The sequence below is a fragment of the Camelus bactrianus genome, chromosome 9, assembly GCF_048773025.1.
Source record: "Camelus bactrianus isolate YW-2024 breed Bactrian camel chromosome 9, ASM4877302v1, whole genome shotgun sequence".
In the NCBI taxonomy this organism is placed as follows: domain Eukaryota; kingdom Metazoa; phylum Chordata; class Mammalia; order Artiodactyla; family Camelidae; genus Camelus; species Camelus bactrianus.
In genome coordinates this window covers 38212246-38230897 of record NC_133547.1, presented here as the reverse complement: position 1 = coordinate 38230897, position 18652 = coordinate 38212246, and the positions used below count along the sequence as shown (strand labels likewise).

At 40.0% G+C, this 18652-nt stretch overlaps 1 protein-coding gene across 7 annotated transcripts in view; it reads right to left on the bottom strand.

Moving 5' to 3' along the window:
• NTNG1 (netrin G1) overlaps positions 1 to 18652 on the bottom strand; it is a 300041-nt gene that overhangs the window by 65292 nt on the left and 216097 nt on the right. For all 7 annotated transcript variants that reach the window (XM_074370072.1, XM_074370071.1, XM_074370076.1 and 4 more), the window contains exons 4-5: positions 16688 to 16860; positions 5026 to 5052 (exon numbers count right to left, since the gene is read on the bottom strand). In XM_074370072.1, the coding sequence (XP_074226173.1) occupies positions 5026 to 5052; positions 16688 to 16860 (200 nt within the window). The remainder of the gene's footprint in view (positions 1 to 5025; positions 5053 to 16687; positions 16861 to 18652) is intronic.

Below are 18652 nucleotides of genomic sequence, written 5' to 3'. Positions count from 1 at the left end.
TTGATGGTGGTAGAGGAAGGGCATATTTTAGTGTAGCTTCTGTTGATCACACCTGGGGTACCAGGAAATGAACTTGTTTTTCTCCAGGACACTGAAGTTCCCCCGCACAGATGGGGGTCAATTCAGGGATCAGCCGATCTAAGGTGCAGTGTATTAGACTGGAGGAAGTCTGGGGTAGTAGTCAATAAGTCTAGAATTTTTCTTTCTAACCTCTTCCACTTGATATAATGTTACAAGTGCAGCTTTTGTAGTCAGACAGGCCTCCCTGGCGGTATTACATTTGGAAAGTTACTCGACCACTCTGAGCCTCAGATTCACCACTTGTGAAACAGAATTCTGCAGGCATGAGGGGGCCCTCCCTCCAGTTTCAAGCGGACGCTCTGTTAAACCCTCCCCAGGAAGTGGAGCGGTTCACTGGCTAGCTCCCTGTTCATACCCTGAGAAGCCTTTGATGATACCCACGCTATTTAGTTCATAGTTATATGTTTGAAGGTCAGTCATAGGGCCGTTCAGAGATCTTGGCAAATCTTTGTTTAAACAAGGAATTTCCAGATGCCCCCACATAGAGATAACAGCAAAGGTAGAGATATCAGCTCACACTTAAACAGAGGCTTGACATCCTGAAGTCCCCTGGGAAAAGCTTAATACGTGAAAAAGTCTAACTTGCTCAAGGTGAGCAACGGTTGTTTCCTGAAGATTGCTAAACCTCTTGGATTTTTTTTTTTTTAAGGTAGGGGATACTTCCCCCTCCTTCATTGAAATATTTAATTTATTCCTCAAGATTAAACAAACAGCCATGTCCTAATATTCATTCAATTTTCGGATAATCACAAAAGTTTCATGAATGTGAGATGCTAGTTACACAAATGTGAAATGAATCTGCGATGAGGATACTAGGGACATGACACAACAAAGTCCCAAAGGCATGTCACCTGGGATCTTAGCTCTCCTTCTGGAACATCAGCAAACAGTTCAAAATTAATGGAGCACGCATGCAACTTGCCGTATAGCTACACTAGCTTGATATTTTTTCCTTCATTATATAAAATCTAATTAGCTAAAGGGCAATTCAAATGAAACTTTTATTTGGGGGATTTGGAAGTATTAAAGCAGAGGGAAAAAAACAAACAAACACTGCAGCTCTCTGGATAGCGTGCACAAGATTACCAACAGCCCTTGAGTGGGGAAATGATTAACTTTGTTATTTTCCTCACGATCCGGGTTTCCAGAGTAAATTGGCACCGAGCAAAAATATTTGGATGCTGTATGGAAAATAACTTTTACAAGGTCTCCAACTGGCATTAAATGTTTTCAAGTATGAAAACATCTCCGAGCTTTCTCAACAGGCTGATGGATCCCTGCAGGTAGCACTTTTCTTGTTTAATAGTCCTGCCAATTAAGTCAAATTAGAGATGAATTTTTAACTCTGTGATGAAGGCAGTGCTCCTTATAAGAGATAGCAGGAAAACAGAATATCTCCCTTAAGTGAACCGTTGCTTCAAATTGAATAAGATGAAGAGGAGGAGACAGCCAAACACCTCCATCGATATTCTATGCTTTATAAACCATGATTTCAACCACTTAAAGGTGATTTAAGAAAATGTATCCTTGGGTTCACAGAATTGTTGCATTTATCTTTTGTTGCTATTCTAAGAGATATTTTTGATTATTAAAAAATTCCAAGTCCTTTAAATGGTGCTTCCTGATGTGAGCTTTCAATTCAGTAGACAGTCTACCTTCAACCTCTGACTTTTTTACCTTTAAATTCTGTCATCTGCTTTTTTAAGTGATAATCACTCACACAAAGCTATTTGCACATTAGGCCAACTCTTGTTGTTCCCGTTATGTTTTTTTTCCCTAATATATTGTTTAACATAGTGAAATCACTTGCTTTTTTGGACTAAGGATCAGATAATACATGTTAGAAGGTAATGATTAGTTTATCACTTTAACAAAAACACCCACATCAAACCAAATATTAATTTGGATCATCAGAATCAACAAACATTCACTTGGATTAAATCGTGAAAGTTTACCTATAAGTGCATGATACATTTTATTTTAAAAAATGAAACCTGAATGAATTACTGCTGTATCACATAAAGTAAAAACAGAGCTCATCAGGCTCAAACAGCTACAGAGCTATTTTGGGATTCATTAATTGCTGACCATAGCACCAATATTTTTTCAGCCACGGCCAAAGCACATCAAAATGACCGCGTTTTAAATCAAGTACCTTTAGGATGGTTGGGAAGCCTATTTCCTGATAGACAACAGCAGGTACAAATGACCTTGATGGGAAATCTGTTTCAAAAACATTTGTAGCAGATGATCGGAAAGGATGACCACTCTGTCCATGCATTTGAACCTTAATACAAGTGTCGACAGTTTGAAATCCATACTGAAATCTATTAGGCCTCCAAAATCTTTAGTCACTGCATATATAGCATATGTACATGAACTTATGGCTACATACATCAATAATTCCCATCGACAATATACATCATTCATTGTCCTTGAGATACTCTCTGATGATGGGAGTCTCGTGGGTGTTACTCTATTATAATGGCATCTTTTTATATACTTGGTGGAATTATGTTCATCGATTGCTTCCTTGGGATAAGGGAAAAGCCCTGGCAAAGACCCAAAATTAGTTAAAAATCCAAGCAGCTCTATTTCCCTGGCTTGCACCTTGGAAACCCCATTTCTTTGCACTCTAGAACAGGCAGTGAGTCATCTATGCACAAATCCTTGCCCTTTGGAGAGTAAAGGAATCCACCAGTGCAGAGAGCAAGCACCTTATGAGCCCTCAAAGAAGGAACGTGTAAATGCCATTAGAGCAGCCGAGAAGATACAATCATGTTTGATGATTTTATCATAAATCTCTTGACCTTAAAGCCAAGCAGTAAGCAAGCTAGTCGTGTGTGATGCTGGGTGACCCTGGAAGCACTTAAGTCCTGTTTGCTGGAGAAATCTAAGGAAACACCCATTGCGCTCCAAGCAGAACAGCCAGAGGCACAACGAAGGCAGGGCACGAGCCACCAGTTTGTCAGAGGGTTTCAGTTAGATATTAGGGAATTAAATTTTCCTAGTTTCCTGATAATAAAGGTTAATACATTTTCCAAAGGCACAACAAAGCATCCTTTCAGGTCACCACTGATTTCAAAATAAAACAAAGCAAGACAAAACTGGAATTTCCCGATTCAGTGTGTAAAAGGTCAACATCTGCTGATGCTCAGAGATGGGGCATGTGGTGGAGGCGGCCGAATGAGATGTCGGGTGAGCAGTACATTCAGAGATTCCATGCAACACATGACTGACACTCCGAACAGAAACACACCCAGCACCAAAGAACTACTTTCCATCCATCCATTTCTGAAACTTGACAGGCCAGATCGGAATAGCAGCCTCAATTATCCGTCTCAGCTTGCTTCCATTTGGTTCCCTTTTGCTTCAAAATGCATGTGCAAATGCAATTGTCAAGGCCTGAAAGGGGCACATTGTGGGCTATGCATACAGTTAGGCAAATGCCAAGGGAGATACTAAAGCAGAAAAATTAGACTGTTTGAGCTGAAGGTTTTCATTTGCAAGTTCGTAGCCCTGATGCCATTTCAACGGGATCAGAGAGGAGCTATATAGCATTAGGCTGGCGTCTGAATAGATGTGAACGCTGCTTCTATTTCTGTTTACAAAGTGGCTGATTTTCACAGCATTTAACACGTCTGGTGCTTAACAAATCCGTGTGTGGACTTCCTCGCAAGCTTAAGTAAACAGGGTTGTTTTATAAATTGGAACACTTGACTGTGCACTTATAAAAAGCAGGAAGTTGCTTTATCCAAATTATCGGAGTATTGCTTTTTAGATGGATATTGAGTATTGGAATGCTTCACCTGTTACTGTTCACATTTTGATCCCTCTTCGTGGCCCAGTACCTATCATGAAGCCTGTGAGGGGGGAGACCCCAGAGAAAATGCTTCTCTTCACTTACAGTACATGATCTTGGCTTCCTCGGTACTACTTTTCAAATCAGTCATTCAGCAGTTGTTCAAAGGCCTTCGCCATCAGAGAGAAAGTGTGCAATATATGAAATATGTGAGATTCTGCTCTGAAAAGTTACGGGGCATCTCCTTAGGGAGCATTTCAGTCTTGGTGTTGAAGTGCCATTGTTTTATATGTAAAGAGGGAGCTACAGTCTGGTTCTCCCATGATAACTGGGAGAATGCTCTTTGCAATGGAACTAGAGAAGTGTTCCACAGAGGGTTGAAGAGAGAGTTCTCTTTTCAATTGCTAACATTTTTTCTAAAAGATTTCTTGGAGGAATTTCTAGTAGCCTGACTCCCAAATTTTGCATGTATTTTTTATAGCCCCCTCTTTTTTTTTTCTTTTTAATCAAACTTGAACCTAAGTAGTCAGGAAAATATGGATCACAGTATTTCAGGAGGAAGAAATGGACACACTGATTATTTTCCCCTTCATTCCTCCAGAAAGGCTAATGATCACAACCCTACCTCTTCCAGGCCTTCACAAAGACTACGGTTTAATGCATTAATAAAACCCCGTCCCCCTGGTTTCATGGTGGGTTTTTTTGAGTTCTAATGAATATGCCTAAAGCATTCATTGACATTCATTCTCTGTTTTCTAAATTATGGTAGAAATCCATATCCAGTCCTAGGGAGAGAGTTCAATTTGTTTGTTGGTTACTAAGTATGAATAAATAGGACTGTTCTATTTTTGCTAAATGAGTTATGGTTTCCTGAGTAATTGCACCTCTGTAAAGGTAGCCTTCATTGATCAAAAGTAGTCAGGATGGCACTGCCACATCCATAGAGGAGTTATACATAGATAACTATTTTATCTGTGCTCTCACCATATCTGTGCAGAGAACAGACACAATAATTCAATTCACAAAGGAAATACTCTCTTACACCAGAAATGGACACTGGGAAAATAGATCTGAGGAGCTGAACAACAAAGCAAAGCTAGCTTAGACTTGGTTTGCTGATTTGTTTTTTTTTTTTTACTTACTACCAATACTGGAAATACTCGGGATACCTGGAGAGAAAGAAAACAATAAAGAAAAGCTGTTATACATTTATTAGTACATGACATCTTTAACATAATACAAAAATCTCAGAAACTTAACACTCGATAACATTCAGATCATTAGAAAATTAGCACAGAAACAAGATATGTGTATGTATATATCCATCCATTGAAACCATTTTGCTTTTATTCTGGAACTCCTTGAACTTACTACAGCTTGGAAATCAATGCTCAACTTAAACATCTAGTTCAAGACAGCTCATGACATCAAAGATTTCAGGCTTACCTATAAGGTTAATAAACCTTTGTATGTGGTTCAAAACAGATATTGAGCTAGGCTTATGTTCTGGGCACAGAGCACCAAGCATACATTATGTGGACCTGTGCAAATATATCCATCCACATATGCAGTAGACCTCTTTAAATGTGCTGAGTTGCATGTGCTAGCTGTTGAAAGTCATTTGGCATTTTATTTGATTAACATCACATAACCATCATTTTTATTCCTCTTTTACTTGTCAGATATGTGGATTAAACTCTGTAATAGAAGCAAAATTGAGCAGAATAATTCAAGAATACATTAGGTTGTTCACATTGACCATGGGCTTCATCAATTTTTCAGCTTCCACTTTAATTTCCAGGTTGTGCTAAGGTGGTGGAACCATTTCAGAATGTGACTGGACTTGGTATAAATGTGGGCATGAATTTAGTCTATATCTAGATGAAAACTTCTAGGCAAGAGCAGGCTGACTCGGTTTGAAACTTTGTTCTTACACTCACTGACAGTGTGACCTTGAGGCAAGTTGTTTATGCTCTCTGTGGCTCAGTTTTCTACCTCTTAGGGTTGTTGCGAGGATTACATAAATTTACATATGTATGTATGTATGTAAAATTAAAGCACTCAAAGCATTGCTTGGCAGGTAGTATGTGCTACGATTCTTTGCTATGATTACTATTATTGATATAGTTGGTTCATCAAGCAAGCAACAGCATAATAGATATTACTAATTAAAAGTTAGAGATTTATATCATTCCCACTAAATTCGAGTAATGGTGTGGGTGAAAGCATGAGTTGGGAACAAGACAGAACTGAGTGAGACTCGTGCTTTGCAACTGACTAGCTGGGTGATTTCAGGGAAGTTCCCTCTCTCTCTAAGCCTGTTTCCTCACCTGAAAGGGGCCAATAAAATCCACTGCACAGGGCTGCTGTGACAATTGAATGAGATAATCCATAAGAGGGTCTGACACATGGTACATAGTCAATAAGTGATAGCTATTAATGAGCTGTGCAGACTTCTCCGCATCACTGAAGTGTACTAACAGGTGGTAAATGTACGAATCATTAAATTTCTATTTTAGTATTTATCTTTGAACAACTGCCCTCTGATTATTTTAACTAATGATCAAAACTTACTCAGAGATTTCTAGCTTTGTTTTCCTTAAAACCAAGAGTTATTTTCCTATTTCTTAGTAGGGAGAGGAGAAGGAGGAATTAAATCTTACCATGATGTTTTAAAAAAAAAAACCCGGAAGGAATGAAATCTTATTTTCAGTTATTAGATACATTGAAAATCTCTTGATTTTAAATGCACAGAGCTTATGGTGCTTCGGCTTAATTACTGATCAACTAAAGCTGGAAACTTAAATTTTCATTTTCATGTTTTAACTACGTCTAAACTGAACTTCAAACCGGGTGAGATTTCTGCAAAGGGTGGCTGGATTACTGACCCGACATTTCAGGAGACTATCTTTGCCATAGTGTGACAGTGACTTGGTGCTGAAATCTTTTTTCCTTTGTGGATCCCCTGTTGAGAGAGCTATGACAGCAGCATCGTAGTGTTAGTATCAATTGCAGAAGCTCCAAGTTTCCCTGTGATTGAAAATCCTGCTCCATTGCAAGAAACTGCTTGCCTCTTTGTAATCCGTCGAAGAGAATGGAAGTTAGGATGTCAAGAAGAGACTTTCCTTGTGTCTTCAAACTTGCATGGAGTTAGAGGGCATGCATCATGCAAGGTGAAGTTCTCAGGGTGTCTGGCCAGACACAGTGGAGAGCAAACCTGCAAGACTGTTTGATGGAGTACTTGCTGCAGTTGAATACTTTAAAAAGATGCAAAAAAAAAAAAAAAATGTTTCCATTCCTCTGGGGATGCCAGTGCAGGGGAGAAATGTTCACTGCAGCCATGCAGACCTCGCCAAGCACGACCATTAAGAGATCCTATTTTCCTCATGAAGATGTTTTCTATTAACTTTCGGATGCTTAAAATTCAGGCTTTTCCTCACTTTGTGGCTTACAGTTTTCTGAGGTGCTGCTAGATGAGTCACTTTCTACCCCATTGCTATAAAATGGGAATTGCTTAGAAAAGACTTTTAAGCTGCTCATTGGAATAAAGATTTCTGAAGTTGAAAATACCTGAACACAAAGGAATGTCGGTAAGTATTTTGTCCAGTGTTATTTTTTTCCCCTAAGGTTTCTTATTACAATGTTCAAACACTTTGCTTTTGGTCCTCTACAGACAACTAAAGAATTTAACAAACTGGTTATATCCATTGAAAAAACTACAAGCAAATCATGAGAAATCTTTCAAATGCCTAAGGAACTAAGGCAGGAAGGCTACAACTCATTTCATGAAAGATGAATTTCTTCAGGGTCTGTAAGGGATGAATCAATGAATGCAATTCCATCTTACAACAGAGATGGCTGCCCATACGCCACAGGAATGAGAGTCAGATTATGCTCAGGAAGAATGTTTAGACGCCTGTCAGCAGATTTTTTTTAATATTCCCTGGGAAGTGACAACTATGAAGTAAAGACTATTTTTACTTTTGAAATTGAGCTCAGAAGTCATTTCTTCCCTTCCTTCTTCATCTCCCTGATGTGCACCAGCCACTGTCCTTTGTGATGGCACACCTCTTTGTACAGGCTCTGTGAGCAACTTATCAACTTATCTTTATGATTCCTTGTGTGTTTTCCCGAGACCTCTAAGGGGACAAGTGCCACATCTGTATCTCTATTATCAGCCAAAGGACAATGCCTGGTATGGAAGAGCTGCTCAATGTGTATTTGAGCAAAAATTTATCACTTGCTTCCAAGAAGGTTTCTATCAGAAACTTTTGGTCATCGTATGATCTCATCCCCCAGAAATGTTCCACTGAGACATATCTCAGAGTTCAGTATTAATAAATATTTTTGTTCTCTTTGAAAATTTCCTCCATTCTGAGAGCAAGAGTTATACAATGTGCAGATTATGTCTCTTACCACTTTGCCTTCTAGGAAACTCAGAGACTCAGAGGCCAGGCGGATGCTCAGCTGGGTAAACTCATTAATGTTTGGCTTATTTTGTTTCTATTCTTCTTCTCACACCTCCTTCTTAAATGACTAGTTGTACGCTTTTATTTGTATTTGTCTTTTTTTCCTAAGCTAATCCAGGAGGAAATGCAGATTTTGTGGGGCTTCCAGCAAATACAAATCTGGGAGCTCTTTTTGAAAATATTAACTTTAAAGTATAAAATTAGACATGAAATTACTTTTTTCTTTAATTTAGAAGGAGTCTAGTGAAGGACCCTGAAACTTAAGCTTCATTAGCTTAAATCTATTTCTAAGCCTACCTGAAAAATATTTAGGAAAGATAGATGATTGGTAGATTTAGAAAGGAAGGGGGAAAAAAAAAGGATACCAGATAAGCTAATTCAGAAAGTGATAAAAAATGGAAATCTGAAGAGTTAAGAAATTATCTTATACAGCCATTTCATTTTACACAAGAGGAGGTCAAAGGCACAAAAAGAAGCAAAGGCCTCATCCGAGTCAACCCCTTTCTGGTCAACACTGGAGCAGGAGCTTCCTAATCTGGAATCTTCCTGTCTACGGAGACATTGCTAAACTCGCACCGAGGAAATGACACACAGGCATGAAAAAACTTTAAGGAAAGGTTCTGAAATACATGTTATATGAGTTAGGACTTCTGCTTCTTCCAGAATAGAAATTCTCCTTCAGTCAGAGATATACATACACACTGAGTGAGCCAAAGGGCCAAAAGAACGCGAAGCTGCTAAGCTTGTAGGTACTTGCAATCTTTCCCTCCTTGTTCAGCCCTCACCACTCCTATATTTATGTTTTTTTTTTTTTAAAGAAATTCTACTGCAGTTGAGGAAACAGAACCTACTAGAATTATATATAGACTCCTTTTTTTATTATTATATTCTCCTTTTTCCCCCCTCCTCCTTCTATGCCTTCTTCTTCTTTTTCAGTTTTACTAACCCTCCCACCAAGTATGTGGCTAAAGGGGACAGAGTCAGGCCTAAGGAAGTCAACATGATGGAGACCTCAAAAATGAACACTCTGATGTTTCAAAGCAGATGAATGCAGTGCTGAAGGCCGTAAGTGCTTTTGAGAATCAATGGAAAGTTTAGCAGCTTTTCATTAGGAAGGAAGCAGAAGGGACAAGGATTCAGGATGCTTCACACTGAGAGGAAATACCTCCACTGTTGAGCTAGATGGTTCGAGAAAAGCCTATCAAGTACATGACTAGACCTTCTTCTAGCCAGGCTGCAGCCACTGGGGGCTCCAACTTCAAAAGGCCCAGGTGAAGAAGAAGCAGGTGATGAGTGAGGAGACATTCTGCAGCCTCATTTGTATTCCAGAGGAATTACTCCCAATTTCCTTTCAGTCCTGGTCCCTGGTGCAAACTGCTGTTGATGGGAACTTGAAGGAAATAAGATTGCTGTCACGAATCATACTGTGAAATCCACACATAAATGATCCAGTCAGAGATCGCTAAGTCATCTTACAACAACAGAAGGGCTCTGGGACCTGAGTGTCTATGACACACTTGACAGAGGCAGTATTAACCCAACTTAGTGTATTAACACATCTGAAGATGGGAAGAAGAGCTGGTCAGAAGGTGAAAGTCTACAGAGAAGAGCATCCTCAGGCACACGGAGGCAGTGCTGGCCGAGTCCAGTCTCAGGAAGAGGGAGGAGTGACCTGTACACTCTCAGGTTGTCAGTGTTCTGTTGGCACGAGGGAGGCTGACCCTGTGCAAGGATGGCGGTGTCAGATGTTTCAGCCTGATGTTACTACATTCGAGTTATTTAAACTTCCCGATCCCATGCTCACAAAGCAAGATTCTGATTAGTATATGGCTGTACAAGGAGACTTAATTACAGGGGCGAGAATACCCTGGTCATAAGGACTTAAATATTCTGATCACCGTAACAGTTATTTCAGACTGTGGGCGAATAAATTGGCATTTGGACACAATCTATCTCCCCCTACAGTTGTTGTCTCCAAAGGGAGAATATGTCCTTTCAGCTGGGATGGATGCATGTGCTAGATTTCAGTGACATTATAATGACAATGGCAGCTAACTTCATTGCGCGCTTAACTATGTGTCTGCCACCGTAATAAATATCTTACCTGTATTCATTCATTTAATTTTTATGACAACCCTGCAAGGTCAATACATAGGTTTATTTTACAAATAGGGGAAAACTCAGAAGACAAAGACCTTGCCCAAATCAGCACAGTCAGTTGGGAAGGAAATTGCGATTTGAATCCAGAGGTCCATGTTCCAGGGCTTGGGCCGATAACAGCCACTATACAACTGCTCCATTTATTGTCGGCTCCTCTCTCTTAGGTCTAATCCTCAAAGACAAACACTCTGAAAACTCAGAGTTTTTTCCCTCAAATTTACTTGGAGCACAACCCAATGTGATCTGAACTAGAGGCTTTCCTCTTTATCCCACTTAAGTAAAAATAATCATAGGTTTGCTACAGAAATATTAAGATGTTGGATTAAGTGGTGCTACCTGATGTTCTGCTGTGGGTATTGCTCTAATAAAATGTATATGTACTGTAATGTCTTTTAAAATTCTAAACATTTTGAATTCTAAATCATATCTGGTCCTATAAACTTCAGATAAGAGACTGTGGACTAGTGCTTATACATGTGTAACTTGGTAGGTGTTCTGGCTTCATATATTGGCCCGACAGCTTGGTTTATACACATAAGGCTCTGAGAGGAAGGTCCTCCCTTATTGTGCAGACAGAATCAGGGTTTTGAACCTGAAAAACTGGTGGCCAGAGCCTGACAGTAGTCAAGTCACTGACGCTATGAATGCCGCTTGGGGAGGCCTGTAAAAACCAGCCAGCCAATATGTCATCTCTTCTAGATGGCCAGATGGGCCGTGAGCACCCATGAAAAAAAAAAGTGAGTCTTTTTCCTAGTGTATTTCCTCCAAGACCTCAGCTGGTTTCTTCCTGTGGAAGACCGAAGGCCCTCATGTCAGAGCTGCTGAACTGTGAAGGCCACGTGTTCCAGGGGACATGCGAAGATCTGTGGGAGGTCAGTGTATCCACAGGCACATCTCAGGGTCATTTTGGTTTACTTATTCATTCACCAAATAACTAATTCCACAGACATTTATGAAGGCCAAGAATAAAATATGGTCCCATTTTTAAATCGCTAACATTTTACCTCCTAAAGTCAGACAGATCTGAATTTAAATCTTGCTCTGTCATGCATTTGCTGTGGGACCTTGGGACAACCTACATATTCATCCTCATCTGCCTATGTTTACTTATCTGTAAAATGGGGATAAAAGTAGTCTATACCCCATGGGAACATTGTAATGATTTAATGCAAAAAAGCACATAAAGCACTTCACAAAGTAAACACGGCTATGGTAAACTTAATAAATACTAGCTAACATTATTACCATAATTTTGATTACAGTCAACCAGTTGTAAGTGTACACAGATTATCAAGAATCTGGAGAGAAGAGAGCAGCTGATTTTACACAGGACGGTCCAGGGAGGCTGCACTGAGAGGTTTACACTGAGGAGCAGTCTTGAAAAATGAGCAGAATTTCAATATGAGTGAAGAAAAAGGTGATTTGGGGGAGGAATGAGTTCAGTATCTAGCATGCTGACTTTGAGATATTCACAGGCAGCTGGAAAAATTGGTCTGGGTTCATTAGAAATAATCAAGTTATAATTGGTTTATTAGTTTTAAACCAATATGACTAAAAACTAAAACCATAGGACTATAGTGGAATGCCACGGGGGAAAAAAAAAGCTGTAGACTGAGAAGAGGCAGGGGTGGAGAGCATGAAAACTTGAAACAAAGGTAAGAAGGGAGTCTTTGAAGGCAAAGACATAACAATCTAGGAAGAGAAGGAGGAGAGAGCAGGTTGAGAGAAGACTGATTTGTTCAAACAGGTGTCACACGGAGTCCCCAACCCAGTGGAGGACAGAGTAAGTCACTGAACTTGAACCTGAGAAGCAATACAGTGAGATGTGCAGTCCTTGGGGTTGAGACATACCTGGGTTCAAATCTCCCTTCTCACTCTGACTAGGTACCCAAACCTCAAACAACATACTTGCCCTTTGCAGTCATCAGATTTCACATATAGAGCATAAAAATAGTAGTGTCTACCTTATAAAACTGTTGTGAGTTAAAAAAGAACGAATGCACGTAAAGCGCTTAGAAAATTGTCTGGATAATGACAAATACATGTGTACACTTGGGAAAACAGAGATTGGTCAATGCAAATTTAATGCCAGAGAAAATAACAGAACAATCATCAAATTACTTTCCATCACTCAGAGGAGCCCCAGATATTGTGTAACAATTCAAGTTGGATTTCTGAACAAACAAATAATGTCAATGTCAAAACAATTTAATTTTCTTTCTTCGAAGAATATTAGACCAGGTAAGTAAGAGGAAAGCAAAAGACTGAATACAGCTGAACTAGCTGGGCTTTGTCTCCATGACATTTCCATCAGGAGGCTGAAGAAATTGTTTAGAGCAGTGTGTCCCCAAAAGAGTGTTTTATAGAAAGTTATTAAGTGTTCCGTGAACAAATAAGTTAGAGACACACAGTATGAAATGGGTGACTTTACTGTAGGGTTCTCAAATGCTTTGTAAGATAATATGAATATCTGATCATCTGTATAGTATTTTATGAGCTTATTTGGCCATGGAATTCTTTTAAGGGTCATAGAGCATAGTTTGGTAAGCAGAGGTGTAGATGATATTATATTACATTTTTTTGGAATTATGCTTCCTAAAGTTAATTACTAACTTTTCAGCATCTGTCTGTAGAAAAAATATTGTGTGCTATTCCACAGGGATAAGAATTTAAAGGGGGATTAGAATAAGCTGGAAAACGGGAATCAAGAGAATCCTGATGAAGCATGAAGTTGGACAGAAATGCTATCTACTCGGAAGACATAAATAAAATTCCAAGGACATTCAAAATACAAGTCTATCAAAAAATAGAATGAAGATCCATAGGGAGAAAAGGAAAGATGTCTTACAGATAAAACATAAGCTTTGTAGAAAATAAGAAAATATATCGACACACATATATATGGCTTTAAAAAAACAATAAAACACACTGGGTCTTCAATAAAAAGCACGATGCATAAAAATATCATCCCGAGAGTTATTACTTCTGCCTCCGCTGAGGCTATTATAGTGAGGAGCATGGGGAAATGGGTCTCACAAATTGGGGGGCAGTGTTTTAGAGTGTTGGGCCCTGCACTCTTCTCTCCTTGCTCTACATGCTCTGTGTAGCATGCGGAAAAGTGACCTTGGAGTTGCTTCAGAATTTAGGACCTCTAGGCCATTGGAATCCCAGCAAGGTCTCAGTTTAGGGACCTCCAGAGTGATGGGTTGAGTGCCTTTGAAGGGAGAGCTTACAATTTCCTGATTTAATGAAGCTCTCTTAGTTCTTATGCTAGGAGTGGGCAGGAAGTGTTGTCCTGTTCAAAAATGATCGCTGCTTGAGATTCTGTTAAATCCAGAGATTACTCAATATGGGTGGTATTTCTAGGTCACTGAGGACGTGATGTTGAGGGATCAGAGATTTTAGGCACTCTTTTTTACTTCTTGGGTTTTGTTTTCTTGTATTAAGATATGGCACATCCTAAGTGTCACTCTTAATAACTGACTTGTAATGCACCAACTGAAGTTGTGTATGTGTGTGTATGTGCATGTATGAATGTAAGAAAAAGTCAATATGAAATGAGAACCATAATAGTGCTAGAAGTCCTGTGCTTGGCTTAAATTTCCACATTAAAAAAAAAAAATTACAGGACTTCCAGGGCAAACACCAGGTAAGAGACTTGAAAATCTGATCACACAAAAAATGGATGTTAACCTAGAGAAGAAAGGAAACTGGAGTTGATATAGTCTTTTATCACTTAAAAAGAAAAAGTGGTTGGAAGTTAGGAGACATTCAATATTGATGTTAAGAAATAAGTTTTATAACAATTAAAACTGTCCAATAATTTACAAGTCTGCCTTATGAAAAAGAAGCTAAAAATAAAATTATTTTTGAATGCTTACTTTGTGACAGGTGTTTTGCTAAACACATCACATTCACTTCTCTCAAAATCCCTATGAGGTAAGAACTGTTATCATCCTCACATTACAAATGGGAAACTGAGTGTTGGAGAGGTTACCTTACTTTTTCAAGGTCACACAGTTAGTGAATGGACAAACTGGTACTTGATCCTGGAACCTGTGTACTAAACCACTAAACTGCTCAGTTCCATCCTTAGACGTCTGCAAGCAGTCTGATGTGCCAGAGATTTAGTTTAGGTGTTCTTTCCATTGCAAGACTGGACCATTGCAGATTATCTTAACATCTTTAATCTAGTTTCTGCCGTATTGAGGACTGAAACATTAAATTGTACCTCTTTGGCCATTGTGTTCATTTGTTACCTTCTTATTTTAACAGAAATGGGGAAAAGTCTAGGGACGGCCAGTAAAAAGTAAGGGATGGACAGAAAATAGAATCCACAAGGAAAACTGAAAGAGGCTGCATTCCTTTGGAGTCCTCCAGGACTGAACTGGAGGACTTCGATCCACAAAAAGTTAGGGGTATGTAAGTCATTGCCATGGAGAATATAACAAGGAATCCATCCCAATGACAAAGCTTGGCTGGCACAAGGAGGTCCTTCCAGTGAAATTATCTTGAATTAAACAAGACTCTGAACCACAGTTATGGGTATAAAAAAACAGGGTCATATTAGAATAGAAGCCAATGCCTTCAACAGCAGTCTATCCCAGCCACTGCTCTGGTAGCCTTGACAAGTTGGCCTGCCCTGAGGACGAGCCAGAATGCCAGCAAGTGTGGGTGAACCTTCCTCTCCTCCATCCAGCCCCACTAAAGAAGCAGGCACCAAAAATGAAACCTGAGCCATTTTCTTTCAGGGAAAACTTTAAACTAAATTTGACAACCGAGGTGATAGGAATTGTTAGGTAGCTAGTCACAGGGTATAGCAACAAATAACCTCATGAGAGATTCCTTCTGAATTCATGAGTCTGTGGCCCTCAACAATGGAGGAAAGCCCACGGAGACCCCGTTAATAAAACCGTCTTGAAAAAAAAATCAACATTTCTGCTCAACAGAGCTTTATGTATTAATTTTAGGAGCTAGACTGTCAGTTTTTCCTTTAACACAGAAACTGAATACCTTTAAAAAGAGGGATTTTTTTTTAAACTTTGAAGGAGTTTTGTTTCCCGCTTCATAGAAATTTTATCATAATTTCATGCCCCCATACTCCATGGCTTGTTACTTGGTCCATTACTCTTACGTTTAACTTGATAAGGCCCTGGCTCCTGTGATACTAGTTTTCAGGGTTTGGTTTCTCACAGCTGCTGCTTTGAAGTGCCTGATAACATTCTTAGCCTTGCACGGAGCCAGTGGCTTTTCAAGTTCTCATTCTCCCACTGCTCACTGTCTTGTTATTTCTGTTACTTCGCACTTGAGTGGGTGTATTCTCAACCTCACCCTTTCTCTACTTTTAAAAGAGGACAAACCTTGGGCTTTTGTGAGTGGCTAATTGGTCCATGCATGGAATTGGCCAATTTATTCTGGAAGTAATCACCTCTCTCCTTGAGCGTGTCAGAACATGTTTTCCTGGGGATATTCAGGGATTTCAGAGAGGCACACAAGTGAGTGGTAATGGGGCATCTCTTGTGGTTCCTGTGAACACAGATAATGCCTGTGCTCTTTTCTTGTGCACACAAACATCCCTTTTTTTAATGTGGTCCCTGCAGGTCTATAGTCATGCTCTTTATGAAAAGGTGGCCTCTACTAACAGGATCCATGCCAGGCATGACCTCAACTGGTAGAATTAGGAAAAAGTCAACCATTTCACTGGGCAAAGTTAAGCTGTAGCTAAATTGGTAGAAGGAAGCATCTTCTAGACAAAGCATCTCTTAGGTTACCCAGTATGGGAAATGGGATTGTAAAAATCCAGAGAATTTCTGGAAGTAGTTTATGGTTCAAATTAAGTTAGAGTTGAGATTTTTGAATGCCTTTGTTATTTTAATAGTTAATTGATTTGAGGAGGGGAGAACTTTCTGTTTCATCCACTTAGAAAAATTTCTCCTGTGGTTTTCATTACTTCCCAACACATTTGATGTGAGTGTTGGAAGACTGAATTTAACAGATGAGCCAAGTGCTAAAACGTGCTTACAAGTGGTAAAGTAGGTAAAGAGAGCTTTAGACGCGTTTTGAAGAGGAATGGGACTGCTGGTGGGAGGAGTAAAAGCACCACTGCAAGTGAAATTGAGAGGAACTGTCAGCTCATCATGCACAAAATACGGTGCGACCGAGCAACGCTACTCACAGGTATTTGCAGTGCCTTTGGGGATGGGGAGATATGAGCCTGGACTCCAAGGCCGGCCCTGGTAATTCTTCTTGCATTTCCCACAGTCTGGACCTGTGGTGTTGTGCTCACATTCACAGGTCAGTTTGCTGTTGTCATACACGCACACGGTGGCATGGAGATTACATTTGCACCTAGGCAGAGGAGAGACAAGAGTTCATTGTTAAGTCAGCTGGTCTTGGTGATTACTAAGGCTTTCCGCATCTGTCTCCTAGGACTGTGGCTCTCACAACCTGCAGCGCTTGAGTGCTACCTAGAGGCTCTTGATAAAATACAGATTCGCAGGCCCGATATGCAGAATCTCTTAAACAAGGACCAATGGGGTTGGGGGTGGGGTTATGCTACAGCTTGACCTCACATCACACTTCGAGGAATCCTAATACCAGTCAGTCAATTCAGTGGGGTCTGAAGGTCCCCTAGGGCACCTGTGCTCCACAATTAAGGGTTTCCCAACAAATACCCAACATACTGCCACTAGGGAGCGGTTTTTCTGTGCTATTATCCAAATCTACGACAAAGCATCTGGGTTTGAAGGAAAGTGTCATCTTCTGTTTTTCCTTAAACCAGAAAGACAGTTCTTATTGGTTTAAAAAGAAATATAACCATTGAGACAATCTGTTATTTGGATTTATTTTATAGACCCAAGAGGTTGTAATCAGGTGTTTTCATTCTGGGCTCTAAAATGACATTCCTCAGTCAGAAGAGTTTTTCCACCAAGGCCTCTAACCAACCTGAGTAGTCCTCAGATTTCCTAGTCATGTAAAATAATCACAAAGGTCTCTCAGAAATGGGTCAGATGACTCAGGAAACAAGATGCTTAGAATCCTAGAAAACAAAAACCTGTGTGTGGCAGGGGTTTGCGGTCATGAGCCAAGGCTTTCCCTTTGGTGCCCATGAATAAAGCTGGGATATATGAGAGGCAGCAACAGAACATGCAGTTTCCACAAAACACATTCCCACATCCAAAGTCTTTGACTGTAGAATTGCAAAGGCCAACGTGTTACTTGTTGAGGTAGCAGGTTATAAATTTAACACACCAAGCACGAGCCGTATCCTCTGGAGCAGGAAAACCCAGGTCAACAGAATGTCTGTGACCAGAGGTCAGAATGTATGTGGGAAGAGATGTGTCCACACACAGGAGAGAACCTGGATACCCAGGCCTGGGGCTGCCAGAGTCAGAACCCGAAAATGCGTGGGTGTGTGTGCATGCACTTTTAAACTGGTCTGGCCTCTTCGAGGAACTACGTCAAAAATACAGAAAGCCAAGCTTGATAAAGACAAAGAAATATTGTAGTGCTTTACATTCGTTTTCTTTTGTGGCACATGTCATGAATTAAGAAATATAACAATATTCTTTCTTAGGTAAGAAGATAAGGTTCTTTAACAACTGCTGTTGGTTTCTATAATGTCTGTACAGAGACACCCAAGTTTCTTTCTTGGGTACTGATGGTCTGTTTGGAACACTGACCCAAACTATGGCGAGGAAGCAAAGGAGCGGCAAAGACCATTCCTAAGAGCTGCTGGGCTCTCTTCTAACTGAGAGGTGTAGCCCCCAAAGCAATGGCCACCCGTTCAAACCTCCCTGGGTAAGACCAAGCCGCAGCTTCCTCAGGGGTCAACTACGATCTGTCATACCTGTAGCTCCACTCTGCCCTCTACAGCGTTAGAAAGTAGAATGAGCTGAAAGGCTACTATTTAAATAATACCTATTCAGCCTCAGCACATAAACACAATCTTTAAAAGTTAACATTTGCACACTCTTTAAAAAAGAGAAAAAAAAAATCAGTTAAGTGAAACAGACAGTGATTAATTAGGAGCTAGGTCTTATAACAGTCTCCTACATGCCGGGAGTTACTTGTGCTCAGTTGCTTATTAAAGGATCTTTCTCCTTCCCCCATTAGCACCTTTATTTATGGGTGTGTTTAT